This window comes from Danio aesculapii, chromosome 8 (genome assembly GCF_903798145.1).
Source record: "Danio aesculapii chromosome 8, fDanAes4.1, whole genome shotgun sequence".
Lineage (NCBI taxonomy): Eukaryota > Metazoa > Chordata > Actinopteri > Cypriniformes > Danionidae > Danio > Danio aesculapii.
In genome coordinates, this window is record NC_079442.1 from 25,441,889 (window position 1) to 25,461,611 (window position 19,723).

Consider the following 19,723-nt stretch of genomic DNA (forward strand, 5'->3'; position numbering starts at 1 on the left):
CATTAAATTATAATATAAGTGAATGTTCTTGCATTAGTTGTTCATGTTGTTCTACACCTGTATGGCTGGGGCCATTTCTATGCATTTTTAGTGATCTGCGATCAGATGCGATTAAGATGTGTTTCTGTTTGGGATAGTTCAGCCAAAAATGAAAATTGACTCACTATTTACTCGCCCTCAAGTGGTTCCAACGTTTATGAGTTTCTTTTTTCTGTTGAACACTAAAGAAGCGGTCTTGTAGAAAGCTGAACGTCTGTAACTAGTGATTTCCTTAGTAGCTGAAATCAAATAATATGGAAGTCAATGGTTACAGGTTTCCTACTTTCTACAAGATACTTTCTTTTGTGTTCAACAGAATATAGAAACTCACACAGGATTGGAACAGGATGAAGGGTGTGTAAATGATAACAGATTTTTAATTTGTGGGTGAACTAACCCTTTAAAACTGGGGTGCCCTGACTCAGTCCTAGAGGGCCGATTTCCAACATCGCCCCTCCAGGACCAAGTTTGGGCACCACTGCTTTAAAACCTATTAAATGCATCTCTTTTCTAGACTTTATCCCACTCCATATGTTATGGTTTACATCATTTTGCGAGAGCGTCCAAGTACTTGTAAACTCATGCTACATGGCATTGGTTTAATACCTGGTTTAAACGTACTTTCTTGTGTGGTCTTTCCACAAAAAAAGGAGATGATTTGCAGAATGTCCTAGTAGCTCTTTGTTTACCTTGAGTTGTCCAGTTTCATGTAATGTTAAAGGACCTGTGAAATGTGCAATTTTGTTTATATGTGATTGAAAAGATGAAGGCAGGGTAGTACATGGAGTAGCTCCTCCCCCTAAGAAATACAACCAGTTGCAGTTTGTTTCATCACAGCTCTGCTAGTTAAAGGGGTTTGAGCACAAACGTATAATAGCATTTTGAGGGGGGTGGGGTATGTCAGATACTGTACTATAGCATTTTAATCGTCAGAAGATTTGATTGGAAACTGAAGTATGAGGAGGTGGTGAGGCACTATGGAAAAGTTTGGACATTATGCTCAACATCTCTTTTTTGTCTTTAACTGGAAAAAGAATAAAGTCATTCTGAGGTAAAACAACATGAGCTTTTGTAAAATATGACACAGTTGACATTTTTCAAGGTTACCGACTCTTATATTTTGGTAGCTTCTAGACTTAAAGGTTTAACTAATGGAGTGAGCCTTGTTCTTTTTTTCTCTTTAGTGTCTGCAGAAGCCTGTGGACGAGGTGAATGACGATGAGAAAGAGTATAAACCCCATGACCTACTGCAGAGGCAAAATGTTCAGGTTCAGCCCAGCAACACGAGCGCACCGGCTAGACGAGCCAAGAGGATGAAAACAGAGGTGAATATAAACACATACTGTATGTTCATTATCACAGTCAACTCTTTATGGTTTATTATTCTAATGCTCCTATAATATTGTATGCCAGTTTTCTTAAAGTATTGGTTGAGTTTATAAGATTGTCTTGACTGTCTTTCCAGTAACTTGTGCTAAATTGAGTGCATCCTTGCTGAATGAAATTGGTAATTTGCCTTCAAAAATATTACCGACAGATCTATTAAATGCTGTATAATCATTTGTATCTCATTTTTTGCATCTGCAGTCTGGCTGTATTAAGTCAGAGGAAGGCGAGGGGATTGAGAACAAGCCCAATCTCAGGAGGAGGATGGGTTCTTTCGTTGTCAAGACTGAACCAAGTGAGCATCTTTCGTTTGCGTCTAACTTTACCTGACTCAGATCTTCTGTAGCCAGTAAAGCAAAGCAAACATGTGATTAGCATAGTTGTTTTAGTCAAATCAGATTCCTTATATTAACAAACATGGTTTTGTGTATTAGAAAAGGAGATCCCTATACAGGTAAAAGAGGAACCTGTGGAGATAAAAGAGCTGAATCCTGAACCGGAGAAAAGCAAACCGAAGAAGAAAAACATCCCCCCTCCTCCAGTCAGCATGGTGAATTTCCTTCCCTTCTTTTATTCAAATATAATTTCTGCTTAGCTTTTCTGTCATGTAAATAGAAACCGTGGACAAACTGGTTTATAAAATGACTATAAACTACATTAAGGCATTGTTCACATTTGTTATTTGAATGTGTTTTTGACAGTCAGACGATGCTAAGTATAGCTAGAAACTGTGTCTAAAAGGTTTGTAGTTTGTCTACTCAACAGGCCAAACTTGTCGTGAGTGTGCACCAAAACAAAGTTGTGTTTTGCACCTAAACAAACAAATTATCACCAAACTTGTTGTTTCAATACACATTCTTTTAATTAATTTGCTTTTCTGCTAACTTATAAGCTACGTAGCATGGGTTCAACGTTCAGTAGTGCTCTAGCGACAGTGTAGTGCACGATGAAACAAGGGGGAAGGAGTAGCAAATGTAAACACATGTAAAGAGACTCATTTGAATTCATATTATAAACTGATCAATCTTAAACTGAACAAGATAAATAACACGTATGCCATTGAATGAAATTAATAGCTACGTTTCTATCCACCTATATTTATACGCATTTTGGATATGCGCATAAAAAACGATTGATGGAAATGCCAAGATGCACAAACTTTAAAATTTGCATAAACATATGCGCGTAACTGAGTAGGATAAACTTTTTATTTGATGAGAAAAGATGTGCATAAACTATGATGGAAACACTTTCCGAACAAACTCCAGTATGCGCATAAAAAGTCATGTGATTTTTGTTCTAATGATGATAAAAATGTGTGTGAATGGACAAACCATTCAAGGCTGAGCACATTGTAAAACATCTGAAATGTTGTTTTGGTCATTCTAAAATGCCTGAACTGTTTCAGTATTAGTGTTATTATATTATTAATGACCTCCAGAATCAGGAGCACCTGTGCCGAGCGTCTCACGCCTTCAAACGCCACCGCACGTTTGCTGCATGTCAGGATTGCCTTCTGAGGCGCAAGTCATTTATTAAATAAAGCAAAGATTGACGCAGCAAATTCTGTTTTTACTGTTGATATTTGGCGCCAGTTAATCAGGAAGTGACGATTTTTGTTCGTCACTTGACGCTGCTTTATTCGCACATCTTTATTCCAGTTATGTGCATAAAGTTAATTTGCATTTAGGGATGGAAACATAGCTATTGAGGTTTTGATTTTAAATTAAAAATCTATTTCTTAATAATAAAATTATAAACTCATATCAACATTTTTTTTTGCTTGTATATAAAAAATAAACATGGCATGTGATTTATCTGTCTATAGGTGGACCTATATGTGTGCTTAGTGTGTGGAAAGGGAAACGACGAGGATCGGTTGTTGCTATGCGACGGTTGTGATGACAGCTACCACACTTTCTGCTTGATCCCGCCCCTCACCGATGTTCCGAAAGGTGATTGGCGGTGCCCTAAATGTCTGACTCAGGTAAGTTTGATTAGTAAATATTAAAACTGTTTGTACGTCATCATTTAAAGTCAATAGAGCAGCAGGACATAAATCTGAACAGCACCCCGTAAAGCATCCCTAACCGAACAATGCTGCTTTTGTAGAGACTATGAGGGGGATCAAAGATTGACTCATTATTTTTGTGTTTCTGCAGGAGTGCTGTAAACCTCAGGAGGCATTTGGCTTCGAGCAAGCACACAGAGACTATACTCTCAAAGCCTTTGGGGAAATGGCAGACTCCTTCAAGTCAGATTATTTCAACATGCCTGTTCATGTATGTACAAATCCCTACTGAGACTCTAATGTTGAGTCTCTTGATTATCTAGCCTTAAAACATATCATTTAACACTAAGAATCACTGTGAACGATATTTGTTGTAGATGGTGCCCACTGAATTAGTGGAAAAAGAATTCTGGAGGTTGGTCGGCACCATTCAGGAGGATGTCACAGTGGAATATGGCGCTGACATTGCCTCGAAAGAGTTCGGAAGCGGGTTTCCAATCGAAGGTGGAAGGTTTAAGGTTGCACCGCATGATGAGGTATAACTGCTGCATCAGATTCTGGCATATTACTCATAACGTAACTTATTGATTCCATTTCTATACCAAGCACATCCTGTTTCCATTGCTGATGTTGGTTTTCTTTGAATCCACTTGCTGTAGAAATATCTTCAGTGTGGTTGGAACCTGAACAATATGGCCATGATGACGCCGTCAGTGCTGACACATGTCACTGCTGATATCTGTGGAATGACTTTGCCATGGCTGTACGTGGGAATGTGCTTCTCCTCGTTCTGCTGGCACATTGAGGACCACTGGAGCTATTCCATCAACTACCTGCACTGGTAATCAGCAGTATTTTGTGCTTGATTAAAAGCAGAAATATACCAAGAGTAGCTTTTTGTATGATGCAGCATACTACACCTAGCAACCTCCACCAACTTGTTTTCTCTCCAGGGTAGTTGTACTGTAAGGGGCTATTCACACTGAACATGTCTTTGCATATAAAAACTTTAGATGCAACACTAAAACAGTTGTCATGCCAACATGCAACTGTAAACTGAAACTGGAATGCTTGCCATTTCTTGCCATTTCTTTCAGTTTCTTCTGATTGGACCCCTGTTTTGGAACTGACATTGATATGTGGTTGAATCATTGACTGAATGATTCAATCAGATTGCTTCTGTAGAGTAAATATTCATGCAACTAGATGATGTCACACACTAATTTGCATATTCATAACATTGTGACTCCCTTTACATTTTTTTAAATTTACGTTTTACACAGGTTCTTCATATTTTTAAGTTGCTGAATTAAAAACTGTTTACACTTGCATGTCTGTTTTCAGAAAGTGCAGCCCATTAATACCTCATTCGCACTAGAAGCGACTGTAGCTGCTTGTCACTTTGGGTAGTGATTGAAATAGTTGTGAGTGTTGCTTAGGTAATGTTTATGTTGATATTTACAGAGCGAATGAGTTTACATGCTGCTAAAAGTAAACATTGTTCAGAAAAAACACTAAATATAAATGGAATCAGTACATAAAACGCTTAATTACAAAGATGATCAAGAAAAAAAAGAGTGCTCTCTGTCATTATTTGCTGCAAACACAGGTCTGTGTAGGTCTACAGCACGGGGAATACAACCAGCCTCTGCAGGAGCTGAAAGAGAATTACTTGAGCTCTACAGGTGCTCCTATTAGCTGTTACTCAAAGTCGCTCTTCATTTGCTTCGTCGAGTCGCTCAACACCCCCACCTTGTTGACAGCGGTCACTTTTGCCAACTCTCCTTTTAAATGAACGGTCGACTGTTGCTTTGCCGCTACGAGTCACTCGTAGTGTGAATGCTGCTTAAGGCTATGCATTCAATTATAAAAAAAGCTTCATCTGTCAAAATCTCCATACACATAATCTAAAGACAATGGCTATGCTATGATATTAGCTATATGTACACTGTGAAATGAAAATGAGAGAACGGAGAAAACATTACAAATTACAATATAGCCTTGATTTATTTATTTATTTTTTCATCACCAAATATGCCACCAAATATATTTAAATATCACCAATATATGTCCATGTTACAAAACATGTTTGAAAGTGGCACCAACAATTATAAAGTGGCTTAATTTGGTGACAAATATGCCCAAAATTACACCTGTTAAACAAAACACAAAACACAGGTCATTTTCACCTACTGTATTAACATGTGATCGTTACTTCATTCATTCAGTCAAACTCTCACAAAAGTGAAGTACATTTAAAAGTAAAAACTTAACCAAGTGCAAATGTTTTGAACCTGTTTGTTTGTGTTAGGGGTGAACCTAAGACCTGGTATGGAGCTCCGGGTTTTGCTGCTGAGCAGTTGGAAGCCGTCATGAAGAAACTGGCCCCAGAACTATTTGAGTCTCAGCCAGACCTTCTACACCAGCTGGTCACAATCATGAACCCCAATACACTCATGGCCCATGGGGTACCGGTGAGTAGCATATTTATACATAAACATTTATACACAAACTCACCTGTGAGTAACAAGCATGATTTTTGTTTAGATTTACAGAACCAATCAGTGCGCAGGAGAGTTTGTTATTACTTTTCCACGATCCTATCACAGCGGCTTCAACCAGGGCTTCAACTTCGCAGAGGCTGTGAACTTTTGCACAGTGGACTGGGTGAGCTTTTCCTGGATCCGTCCTGTCATTACACTGTTACCTATATTTTCTTGTGCTGATGTTATTATAATAATTTTGCATCATTATTTTTCTAATCTGTGTGCAGATGCCACTGGGCCGTCAGTGTGTGGATCACTACCGCCTGCTGCATCGCTACTGCGTGTTTTCTCATGATGAGATGGTGTGTAATATGGCCATGAAGGCTGACGGTCTTGATGTGGTTCTGGCGTCAGCTGTACAGAAGGACATGCAGCTCATGATTAAAGAAGAGAGAGAGCTGCGGGAGAAAGTCCGTAAGATGGTAAGAGAACACGAATTAAATCTGTCAAGTCAGTTCAGTTTGTGTGGACGACAATTTATGGCACAGTGCTTATTATCCTCCTCGCTCTGAGGAATAGTGATGGGAAGTTTGGATCATTTTACTGACCCAATCCTTTGGGTTCTCATTCATTTTGTCAGTCATTTTGTTCAATGTGCCAAATTATCATTCATATTTTATGAGTTTCTTCTGAACCAAACACATCTTCAACTAGCCCAAACATTTAGAGATGACGCTACAAACAAGTCATGACTAGAATGCTATAAGAAAGAGAAAATAATCAATCGTTTATTTATTTACCTGGGTCTTTTGTCTATGATTAGCACACCAGTGCACACAGTCTAAGCCGGAAGGACCCATGATTAGTTCACCTTTCGAAGTCTTCAGGTTTTTGAGTCGTTTGTTCATCATGTGACGGCTTGTAGTGGTGCATTTCCACTACAGTGTCAAATTTGTGTTCAGTGCTGTTTGCAATCCTACAAAGCCACTTCTTTGTGGCATGTCAAATTTAGGACTGAGTACACCTCTTTTAAAGGTGCTGCATGTACGTTTTTGACTCTTCTAAAGCATAGAAATACCATAATATGTTTGCAGATAGTTAGGAAAAATGCTAAGTCAACATTCTTGTCTATCTGAAAAACAATGCTGAATGTCAGATATTCTGCTTTGAAAATGTGTTTTCCATGCTGGAACGCTGTCTTTGTTTTGGTTCTTTTAACCTACCCATTGCCGCTTTAGTCAATTATAATTCAGCACCCTCGGTTGCCTTCTTGGTAAACGGTGTATTTTATTCATTCATTCAGAAAGGCGCTCTGAAAGCATGCGTCTGTGATAGAAATGCACCCGCCGGTGGACTGTAGCAGACTCCGAAATGAGAGTCAGATACAGAGTTTCACATCAGGTTATTAATAAGAAAATAATATAAATATTACAAACGTAAACATTAGGTGAGCAAGTTACATTGTAACCCCGTGTCCTAACAACATGCTTCGTGACAAGATACACAGTGATGAGCAATTTGGCTGTTTGCACCAAACGAAACACGACAGAAATTTAAATACAGCCATTCAGAAGATGCACTCACTCATGAAATGGTAAGGTTAATAATCTATTCAATACATATTAACCCTCTTTAACATTATAAAATGTAGATGCTGAAACGCTTACGTGTTTAGTTCTAAAGTTCAATTTCAAACAGTTTATTTTACTTTCAGGATGTGAGGTGAACAATCTGCTGCTGCTTTCAGTATATGGCAATACGCCATGTAATATGGCATTCAAACTGACATTGTTAGCATTTAATACTGAATGAAGCACATGAGGTGCACCTGAGGTGATCATAGTTGTCATAGTTTTCTGTTATTCACCTGTGAGAAATCGATTAATTATCAATATATTATGAAATATCAATTCTAGATGTTGGTTAGGACAAAAACTCCTTTTAATATGTAAAATATTTCTTCTATCGGTGCCGTTGCTTTTATGTAGAACACGGTTTAAGTCACTCGCTCCTGTCCTCAATCTGGCAACCTGCGCTTGTGTTTGTTTTGATCCAGTAGTGCAATACCTAGTTCAACCACTGGGTGTCAAACTTACAAAGTGATCAGATCGAAGAATGTAGGTTTTCACATTTTTCACATGTGCATTGTCTAATGGCTGCTTCAAAGAAATGATCAATGAATAATCACACATCGTTCAACATGCTTGTGTAAACTGAAAGTGTGAAGGTATACATTGTTGGAGTGATTTCAGCACAGTGATCCAGTTTAGCAAACATTTGTAAACATACGTCAACATCTTGCCTTGCCTATTTTCACAGCAATTGGTTGCTGCCTGATGTTTTTCACTTAATATATGCATAAAATCGAGAAATGTCTAACCTTTCTGATGCCCTCAACGCTTTCTCTGTGCCACTTTTAATTGCATAATGCACTGCATGGGCCTTTACGCTCCACTTTCATATGAATGAACTGAAAACACTTGCTATGCTGCTCTCCCAAAGTGCCAGTGGAAATGCGCCATACAGTGATGAGTGACTCAAACCAGAGGACTCAAGCAATTAATAGATCAAATCTTTTAAAAGCTCTTACTGCATATGATTCGCTAAGTCTTTCATGTGATGACCGGATGACTCAAACCAAGGACTCAGGAGATGAACGGATCAAATCTTTTTCTTTGTAGCAGATCTAGACAGATGGTTCTCAGGGGGAGAAAGGTTGTAAGCTATTGTCAGACTGAATCTATAAATGCAAGTGTAGATGGAAATTATTTATTAGCTTTTTTATGTTTAATAAAATGCCATGAGGAAAATAAATGCCATGTTTACGAAAAATAGTTTATATTGTAGTCATTTTTAATGTTATTTGATCAAAAAACAAATCAATTTGTGTGTTTATGCTGACTTGAGATTAGGAACACTTAAGGAAAATTGCAGTGGAAAAAATTTTATTGTAACATTACTGGAAAAAATGGGTCATTTGATGAAAGATGCTAGTAATGCTCACTTTTTTGGCCATTTTCACAAAGCACGGGCAGTTTTTGTTCTGCTTGTCCCTAAATCATCCTTTGTTAACTCTCCTTCCCTCCCTCTGTCTATCTGTGTGTAGGGGGTGGCCCAGTGTGAGTTGTTTGAATATGACTTGCTGGCAGATGATGAGAGACAGTGTGTGAAGTGTCGCACCACCTGTTACCTGTCTGCTCTCACCTGTCCCTGCAGACCAGGAGTCCAGGTGTGTCTGTACCACACCCACGACCTCTGCTCCTGCCCCATCTCCAACTACACTCTCAAGTACGTCTCCACCCCTCATCCAGAGATTGCCCTATATTAACTTTCTACATCATTCGTCATGATTAAAGAAAATAGTCAAGTTTTTTCAAGTTTTTATGCATTTAATTTATCTCCCGGATTCAAATATAAAGTGTTGTTGTTATTGGGAGAGGCTTTGGGGAAAAAACACAACCCTTGTGATTTATTTTGGACATTTTCTTTTCTTATTTTAAGTTTCTATAATAATTTTGGACGTTCATCAAAAAATGAAAGTTTTGCCATCATTTACTCACCCTCCACTTGTTTCAAACCTGTTTGCTTTCCTCTAAAGATCTGCTGAAGAATAAGGGATAAACTCAGCCATTGACTTCAATATTTATTTTTTGTTCCTACTATGGATGTCTGTGACTGCTTCAAAATATTTAGTTTTGTGTTCAACAGAAGATCAAATGCATAAGTTTCGAACCACTTAAGTGTGAGTAAATGGTGTGGAAATGTTCATTTTTGGGTGAACTGTCACTTTAATACAAACAACATATATTTAGGCTAAAATGGGTATTCTCAATGAAATTTGTCCAATGAGTCCAAATCAGTTCAAATTAATTACTACTTATGTGGGTGTGCTGACATGCATGTTAAAATTGGTTTTATATGGATAAGCCAAGTAATTTGAATGTGAAACGTGTGCATTGTTCATTATTTAAACAAACTGTAGCTTCAAGGGTTAAAACTCTTAAAATGAACACAATTTTGCTAGGTTTTATCAGGGCTGATGCTGGTTAAAAATATATATTGAAATAATATACTGACACACAAAGGTTAAGTGAGTGCGGTGAAGTTTCACTCGGTGTAATGCTCAACCTCACAGTTACCGTTTCACACTGGATGACCTTTACCCGATGATGAACGCTGTGCGGCAGAGGGCAGAGTATTACGATGATTGGGCCTCAAGAGTGACAGAGGTCATGGAAGCAAAGCTAGACAAGAAGCGCAGTGAGTTTCATTCTAGAAATTTCCTGAACGAGAATCCTATTCAGCGTATGTGGTTTCAATATCATTATTGCCATGTTTTATACACAAGCAGAACCACCATCATGTCTAATGTAAATCGACAACAGTTTTATTCAGAGGCATGCTTACACGATTTATAGAAAGTATTAGCTGAATGTATTTTTAGTCTTTAAAAAATGTTTTTTGTAACTTAATTGTATATTTTTTTTATCATTTATGTCAAGAGGAATACTTTTACAATATTACAATTGACTGTTTCAGTCAATAAATGTTACATCACTGAAGTTAAATGTGTTATTGAGTACTGTGTCATGTGTTTCACTTCTGCTTCCTCTGTCTGTCTGTATTTATTTGTAGATGTCACCGTATTTCGCACACTTCTGGAGGAGTCAGATGAGCAGTCGTTCCCAGAGAATGACCTGTTACGTCAGCTGAGGCTGGTTACTCAAGATGCTGAGAAATGCTCATCTGTTGCCCAGCAACTGCTAAATGGCAAGCGGCAGACCAGGTACACACAGACACACTCGCACATAAAACAACATACCGGCTATAATGTATCTTGCTCAAACAATCTACGGTTACTATTCTGTACTATTTTTATCGGTTTTAAGGCTGCATTTATTAAATTATATTATATTTTGTTATGGAATATTATTACAGTTATAAATAAGTATTTTAATATATTAAAAATGTGATTTGTTCCTGTGATGGCAAAGCGGAATTTTCAGAGGCCATTAGTTCAGGTCTACATCCTACAACAGTTGCTACTGGCTCTTTAATGTTGTTAGAAAATACACAGTGAAAGGTATTTTAAAATGATCCTTGATTTGTTTACAACAGATTTATAAACTACTAAATTTAGTAAGTCAGCAAGTAAATTCAATGATCAGTATAGAAAGTTAATTAAAAATGTAACATTGAGTTAATCCTTAATTCAAAGCATCCACCTGTCAAAACTTCAACATTGCAATGCTTTAGGCTCAGACAAATAAGTGAGGTGCATTGCTGCTCTCAAAGACACCAATCTATACACACACCCAACCCTTTACACACTCACTATACAAATATTTGAAATCACAGTGTTTTTTCCATGCTGATGTCTATTTAAGGGGAATTTTCATCATGGTTGTTGTTGTTGTTGTTGATTTATCTGAGACGCTTGTGGATTGTGTGTGTTGTTCTTTCATGCATTTGTTTACGTCTGTCTGTTGTCATCCGTCTGCAGGTACCGCACAGGCAAGGCTAAATCTCCTAATCAGCTCACAGTGGAGGAAATGAGATCATTCGTCCGCCAGCTTTATAACCTCCCCTGCAGCCTGACACAAGCACCGCTTCTCAAGGTGACACATGCATACACATTGATATTGGTGGTTTACAGGAACTCTCCATAGGTATAATTTATTTTATACAGTACAAATGCTAATTATATACCCTACCACTAAAGCCAACTGTCAAAAGGAAAGCATTAAGAATGATTACAAGGGCATCAAACAAGTCCTTGTAAACCACCGTAATGGAGTACAACTATATCATATTCATATACTATGTCGCCGATTAGTGAAGTTTTTTTCCCTCTCCACTGGCTTGCATGGTTTGGGATCTGTGGAGCTGCAAGTTGGATTTGCTCTTCAGTGTTTGGACTCTCAGTAGTGATTTTTAAACCACACTGAACTGAGCTAAACTGAACTTAAACACTACAAACTGAACTACACTGTTCCAATTTACTATGACCTTTTATGTGAAGCTGCTTTGACACAATCTACATTGTAAAAGCGCTATACAAATAAAGGTGAATTGAATTGAATTGAAATATTCATGTCATTATAGAAAAACTGTCCTTGCAAACCACCAAAACAACACACATGCACATTCTTATGAAAGGTTATCAGTATCTTGGGCTATGTATAAATTAGTGTTTTTCGTTTTATAATGCAGATAATTGCTATCTTTAAGTGTCTCATCCATACTATCAGAGATTGTGATTCTCAAACATAGCATTGTCATAGCTTTTCTAATCGGACATTGGAGACTGTAGTAAAACAAACATACTTGAGTTCAACTACATGATTGAAAATTAAATTTAACTAAATGTTCATTTGCTTAATTTACATTATAGACCCATTATGTTTATATCAAATGTCATTGATAATTTGTTTAATTTATCAAGTGTATACATTAGGGCTGCACAATATATCGTTTCAGCATCGATTTTGCAATGCGTGCGCAAAGATGCAATGTTGAGTTGATTTTGCAGTGTTTTTTTACATTTACATTTACATATACACATCTATAATGCATGCACTATTTATTTCTCTTTTATATTTACTTTATTGCATTTATCTATGCTTGTAGTTTGTTTGTTACATGTTATACATGATTCACTCATCTACAGAATCATCTCGGTCAGTCAAAATTAATACATTCGGTAACGCTTTAGGGACCAATTATAACTATTACCTAGTTGCTTATGAGCATGCATGTTATTGGGATATTGGCTGCTTATTTATTAGTACTTATAAAACACATGTTCTGTATGATCTTATTCTACATCTCTAACCCAATACCTTAACTACCTTAACTAATAAGGAGCAAATTAAGAGTTTATTGAAGCAAAAGTCAAAATAGTTTGCTAAGAACGTGAACTGAACCTTAAAATAAAATGTAACCAAACATTATTTCAACATATAATAAAGTTGATTGCAATATATATCGCAGAAAAACAAAATATCTCAATGTCAGATTTTGCCAATATCGTGCAGCCCTAATATAAATATTTAAAGTTTTTATTGCGTTCAGATAAAAAAATAGAGTTATATTTGGACCCAACTTCAGTGCGATATTATTAATATTTTGTATAACCATTCAACACTAGACAAATGTTTTTAACATAATAATATATAAAATTATGTATACAATATTTTGTTACATTTTTAAATGTAACAATTTATTTGAATTTTTTTTTATATTATACAAATGTTGTTTAATGTAATAATATATTTAAAAAATTCTGTATATGGGCGGAACGGTGGCTCAGTGTTTAGCACTGTCACCTCACAGAAAGAAGGCTTGCTGTGAGAGGCTCCGCTGTGTAAAACATATGCTAGAATAGTTGGCGGTTCATTTCGCTGTGGTGACCTCTGAAATAGAGTCTAAGCTGTAGGAAAATGAATGAATTTTTGTACATAATATTTTGTACAGGTTACATTTTCTGATTTAAATTTTGCTCTCTTCTGAAAACAGGATCATATAAAAGACTTTGCTGTCAAATTAAATTAAAAAGAGCAAAAAATAAAAGAGCAGATTGCATGTGATTTTGGGCTGTCCTGGGTAAAACAGACAGGACTTGCGTGTGGACAAAAAAAATCTAATTTGAGCCACATTTGCCTGCAGTGTGAATGAAGCCTTAGTTTGTGAAGTGTGGATGGAGATTTTTTCTGAAACCGCTGTGGATGAGGATCATTTTCGTTTTAAAAGACTCTGTTCAAATGAAAACACAATAGTGTAAATGTAGCCTTACTCGACTGAGGCACAGTTCATCATTTCTAAACAGCTCTCTAATGGAGTCTATTAACTCTCTCTCTCAGGAGCTGCTAAACAGCATAGAGGATTTCCAGCAGCACAGTGAGAAGCTTCTGTCTGATGAAGTGAGCGCAGACGCGGTGAGCGAGATCGAGTCTTTGCTGGAGGAAGGCTCTCAGTTCGATGTGTTTCTTCCGGAGCTGCCGCTGCTACGGGAGCGTCTGGAACAGGCTCGATGGCTCGCCGGAGTTCACCAAGCAGAGGATCCTGTTACAAACCCCTGCGGTCTCTCTCTGGAGAGCATGCGGAGGCTGATCGACAGAGGGGTTGGACTGACGCCTCATCCCTCCACAGAACGCATGATGGCTAGGTTGCAGGAGCTGCTCACCGTCTCGGAGGAGCTGGAGGAGAATGCGCAGGATTTGCTGAAGGCCAGGTGAGGGCAGCACTGAGTGATGATCAAATATTTGCACGCAAACCACAAAAAAACACTGGTCTTTTGTTTTATCTGATATTTAAGGGTGACAGGTTAAAGCTATACAGGTTGAGGCATTTTAATCTGACATTTAGGAGTTCCAAAAAAAAAATGTAAATAAATAAAAGACGAGGTAGGGAACCACCCCCCTGATATAGTGTTCCAATCATACATTTTTGTTTGTTGTTTTGACCCAATTATAGTGTAAGAGCATTTAATATAATGATGAATAAAAGTAAATAATAAAATTAAATAAAATTAAATAAAAACATATTTAAAATATTTGCAATTGTGAAAAAAACATCAAGGATATGTAAATAGCGAAGACTACAACGAATAAAGTTGTTGAGTTAAATAACACTGTTTAAGTTACACATTATATATATTTATAATAACACAGAATACACCAGGGTTGTTGCTAGACCTAAAGCTCTACTGGGGCACAGCTCTCCCCTCCAAAATAATAAAAAAAAAAAAAAAAAAAATATATATATATATATATATTTATATATATATATATATATATATATTTATATATATATATATATATATATATTTTATATATATATATATATATATATATATATATATATATATATATATATATATATATATATATATATATTATAAAACGAAAAACAAATTACTTAATTATAAATAAATAACAGTGTTATTGTTATTATACAATTATTATTTTAAAGAAATAATAGAAATAATCCTAAATGTAGCTGGAAAACAATCTAAAGGCACAACTGGAGTGATGCTAAGATAATTTAAGAAATCTTTTGCATGAATATTAGTTTTATTAGAGTGAAATTCTATAGAGAGTTCAATAGAATACAAAAAGATGTTTTATAGAATTATCTGTTGTGTGTTGTCTTAGACCTGACTCATGGCTGACAATTAGGTTTATTAAGTCTAACCTCCCTGACTTCATCTATCAGGAGCCATTCTTAGTCTCAATAAGATCACCATCACATTATTTAAACTTTAGTTTTGTCGACTTGCTAAACTCATTGCGTCCCGAAAGCTCCACATAAAAGACTATAAAATTTTTTCGGCGTGCATGTTCACAACCTGACCGGGAGCAGAGCAGTGCGACACCTTTTTTGAATGATTTTGAAGGCCATGGGCGTTTTGTGCACTGCTTATGTGCCCTACGTACCTCACGTTTTAACCGCCTGCTGCGCCTCTCATTTTTGCTGTAGTGTAGTGTGTGCTCGCTGTTGAAAAAAGTCAACTCTGAGCGGAAAAAGCATGTTACATTAGTCGCGTCTTTTTCATTCTCCAATCAAATGAAAGCAGAGGCGGGGTTTCCATTGAGCTGACTGCCGTGTTTGTGTTGTCGAGACTACTATGGAGACTTTTGAAGATGGAGGTAGGACGAGTGGTTACTGTTTCGAGTTATCTGGAGCTGTATGGCTCACAAATCTTAAATATCACAATATTATTAAATATTACAACTATACCAAAATCAACACCAACACTTGCGCACAATAGGCGGCTGATTCAGTTGTTGCCTAGCAACATAAATAGTGCACCACACTTCTTTTTTTTTTTTTTCTTGTCAACAAAAAGGCAGTGTGGTGCGCCTCGTGTTTTTAGAACGTAAAAACCCCTTCGGTGTGACAATGTTGCACACCTTAATGATTTTGTCAAGCTTGTTGGCATTGAAACCTCATCCCAGTTGATATCAACATGTATAGTGATTTTTATATTAAACAAAAACCCTTAGATTTAAATAACCCCTTCCTGATTGGATTAAAGGACCACTTCCTATTGCACAACAGACAATCATTTTCATCAGTTCTTAACAAAAATAGAGGCTTGGAAATGCAAAGCAGTCTTTAAACGAGCCTGAATGAATTCCTGTGGTGCATGCTGGGAGCCTGCAGGAGGCATCACAAAGTCATTGTGTAATGCGCTGAATTAAATTTAATCTGTTTTCTTTTTTCATTTATAGACCTCCAGAGAGTTTAGAGACGCTTTGCTCCATGTTGACTCAGGTGGAGGGTGTACCTGCATACCTGCCAAACTGCCTCCTACTACAGGACACAGTGAACAGAGCTAAAGAATGGCTTCAGGAAGCAGAGAGTTTACAGGTTGAGTGCTGCACACTAAATGTCGAAGATGTTTTTAGATTGCTAGTGTCTGTTGGTATAAATGTTAATGCTGGTTTCTTTGTGCTGTCAGGTGGGAGGTCAGGTGCCAGTTTTCAGTTCGCTCTCTGATATGGTATTGAGAGCTCATTCTATTCCTGTGCGACTGGAGCCCCTGGACCAACTGGAGGTTCAGGTATCAGAGGTGCAGGCCTGGAAAGAGACTGCAGCTAAAACCTTTCTACTCAAGAGCTCCCCCTTCACGCTGCTGGAGGTTAGAATCAACATGTCAAACTCGTGTGTGTGTGTGTGTGTGTGTGTGTGTGTGTGTGTGTGTGTGTGTGTGTATATATATAAGAAACGTTGTATAAAACAGTTTTTAGTTGAATGTGATGTTGTGTAAATGTCAGCTAGTTTGTTGTTCTTTTTTCAAATGTAAAGTTTCAGTTCTTTAAAGGGAAAAATAAAAAGTTAATTCACTTTTAATTCTCTTTAAAAGATTAGTTTGGTCTTCACGGTGATTTAAAAGTCGGTTTATTTTTGACGAATTAAAATGAAAGAATAAAGAAACTGTCAAAAATACTGCCTTTAAATTATAAGTAGTTGATCCTGACTTTTTTCTTGCATTTATTAGTATATATCTCACAATTCAGTCTTGAAATCTAGTAAGTGTGTGAAGTAGAAAGTGCGTGTTCATATTACACTGTTGATTCATATGTCTCATCACTCTGTGTAGGTCTTGTGTCCTCGATGGGAAATGGGCAGCTCTTTGAAGAAGAAAAAGATGAGGAAGATGAAGGGCGACTGCGTGTCATCAGGGAAGAAGAAGCTTGTGAAGCTGGACAGTATGAGTGATGTCGAGAGAGCACTTTCAGACAGTAAAGACTCTGCATCTGCTGTGAGTTCACTCTACACAACATTACAGATTGTTATAGATTACAGCCTTGTCAGTAGTATTGATATTTGTTCTGTGGTAATTATTTGTGTAATTGGTTGTAATTCTCATTAGACTCATAATTTTTCTTCAATAATGCTTTAACTTTAGGTTTAGCTTATAGTTTTTTTTTTTCTTTTTAGTTAGAACTGTAAAACAGCAAAAACAACAGTTTTTTTATATCACCCCTTTAAGCTGCTAATATTTTGGCTGCACATGTGAAAATCTAAACAAATGGCCTGATTAGGAAAAGTAGTCAATCTTTAAAGGCATAGTTTACCCAAAAATGAAAATTCTCTCATCATTTACTCTTCCTTCACTTGTTCCAGAATTACTTGAGTTGTTTCTTCTGTTGAACACAAAAGATGTTTTGAAGAAAGCTGTAAACCAATGACTTCTATAGTGTTTGCTTTTCCTTGTATGGATGTCAATGCTTAAAGGTTTTCAGCTTTCTTCAAAATCAGCCAAATATGTTAATTAAGCCATGCATATACACTGTATTTTAAATAAATGCTGTAGCAATATTTTTCCTATGGTACAGAAAATTGTAATCACTATTTTATTTAAAGCAAGATATAGGAGTTAAAAATTTCAGAATCATGGCAACACTAATTCCAGAAATATCTGCGAGTAACAGAAACGCTTCTTTTAGGGGCCAATCACGACAATCTTTCTGCTCGGAGAAAGAAAAAGCACACTGCACTGCCATTTGTTGTTGTGAAGAAAAAAAGCAGTGCACTGCACTTTTCATTTTGCTAGGAAACCACTTATTCATTCTTTCTCAGTTCTTTTTTACATTTTGTTTGCATTAAACGATGTACTTAGAGAGCCAGAAAAACATTTACAAATTTACAAGAACCTTTCGTAAAGCTTAAAATACTAGGAATACTATAAAAATATTAAAATATACCATTAATAGTATAAATACTATTACTATTATATGAAAGTCCTATTTTTTTAAGTTCATTAAAAAAAAATCATTGACATCAGTGCCATTCTGTTTATTATATCATGTTTTTAAAAAGCTATATAAATGTGAAATAATCTATGTACTGTGAACGCTCTAATGTATATGCTATAGCAATTGAAGCTGATATGGCAATTAGCATGAATTCACTCTGTTCAATTCAATTCAAAAGAGCTTTACTGCCATGACTTGTCAAGTTTTGCTAAAGCACTACATATTACATAAACAATTAATAAAATCATAAAGTGATTAAAATACATACTTCATATGCATACAGAAAAAGAAAAACAAAGAATAAACACATTTAGAATTTTAATAAAAGCATTAGCATAAAATGTGAACCAGGACACCCATAAACCCCCTCCCCGCCCTTTACCACACAACAACCCAAACAGAGTGTGCCCAAAAACACTCATCTCTTTGACACTTTATCTGACACTGCACCAGTACACAAAAACAACAACATGCATTTATGAAGTGTGCTTTACACAGGTGAGTGGGCTTGACAAACCACCTGTAGAAACACTCCACTTCATTTCTCTCTCAAAAAACAAACAAAAAATGCCGTACTCTAGCATTTAATTCTCTGATCACTAACAGTTCATTTGTATAATTAGCACTTCCTGTGTGTACTGCCTCTTCGTGTTGATTTGCTGAATGTCTCCTTAATTGTAAGTCGCTTTGAACAAAAGCATCTGCAAAATGACAACGTAAATGTAGATAAAAGACTAATATGAGGATTAAAAAGGTAATGAAAGAGAAAATAAAATACAATACAAACCATCTGAATGATTGTGCAGTTGTGTAATCATATTTCTGCCTAGTTTTATCCACTGGCTTACTCTGTGTTTATGACCAATACAAACTTAGCTGTTAATATCAGACTAGAGTTCTCTACCAAAACATGCTTGATTTGTTCTGTATTTGTTTCTCTCAGATGTTTACTCTGGCCGAGGTGCGTTTAAAAGAGCTGGAGTCGCTCTGTTCTCTGCGGGCATCGAATGAATCCAAGCTCCTGCCCACAGCCGACTGCGCCTCGCTAAAAGTGTGTGTGTGTCAGAAACCAGCCATGGGCGCCATGCTGCAGTGTGAGCTGTGCCGGGACGCTTTCCACAGCGTGTGCGTGCGGGGGCCCTCGGACCCCTTGGACCCTGAAGCGTGGCTCTGTCCGTTATGCCTGAGGTCGACCAAACCGCCTCTGGATAAGATCAGGAGCTTGCTGTCTTCACTGCAGCGGATCCGCGTGCGCTTGCCTGAAGGCGACGCTCTACGTTATATGATCGAGCGCAGTGTGAGCTGGCAGCGGAGGGCGCGAGAGGTTATAGACTCTTATGGGCTCTCTTCGACCTCTCAGGATGGCAGAGGAGCTTCACCTTCACAGAACATTCACAGGAGCACTGGCCACAGCAGGAAGGTTAGAGATGATTTAACAGTGTTTGAAGAGATGAAGTGGAGAGTCAGGCTACTGTAACTGTATTGTAGTTGCATTTATTTTAATTAATTAATTTAAAAAGAAAAGTCATTTAAAG

The 19,723-nt window shown here is 37.0% G+C and overlaps 1 protein-coding gene across 2 annotated transcripts in view; it reads left to right on the forward strand.

Moving 5' to 3' along the window:
• The window catches only part of kdm5bb (lysine (K)-specific demethylase 5Bb), a 34,748-nt gene that overhangs the window by 6,994 nt on the left and 8,031 nt on the right, over window positions 1–19,723 (forward strand). For both annotated transcript variants that reach the window (XM_056463490.1, XM_056463492.1), the window contains 19 exons: window positions 1,224–1,364; window positions 1,627–1,720; window positions 1,860–1,975; window positions 3,254–3,412; window positions 3,588–3,707; window positions 3,814–3,972; window positions 4,096–4,277; window positions 5,748–5,910; window positions 5,984–6,103; window positions 6,210–6,404; window positions 9,029–9,210; window positions 10,058–10,182; window positions 10,558–10,708; window positions 11,426–11,540; window positions 13,785–14,155; window positions 16,158–16,296; window positions 16,388–16,567; window positions 17,030–17,191; window positions 19,132–19,608. In XM_056463490.1, coding sequence (XP_056319465.1) covers window positions 1,224–1,364; window positions 1,627–1,720; window positions 1,860–1,975; window positions 3,254–3,412; window positions 3,588–3,707; window positions 3,814–3,972; window positions 4,096–4,277; window positions 5,748–5,910; window positions 5,984–6,103; window positions 6,210–6,404; window positions 9,029–9,210; window positions 10,058–10,182; window positions 10,558–10,708; window positions 11,426–11,540; window positions 13,785–14,155; window positions 16,158–16,296; window positions 16,388–16,567; window positions 17,030–17,191; window positions 19,132–19,608 — 3,351 coding nt within the window. The remainder of the gene's footprint in view (window positions 1–1,223; window positions 1,365–1,626; window positions 1,721–1,859; window positions 1,976–3,253; window positions 3,413–3,587; window positions 3,708–3,813; window positions 3,973–4,095; window positions 4,278–5,747; window positions 5,911–5,983; window positions 6,104–6,209; window positions 6,405–9,028; window positions 9,211–10,057; window positions 10,183–10,557; window positions 10,709–11,425; window positions 11,541–13,784; window positions 14,156–16,157; window positions 16,297–16,387; window positions 16,568–17,029; window positions 17,192–19,131; window positions 19,609–19,723) is intronic.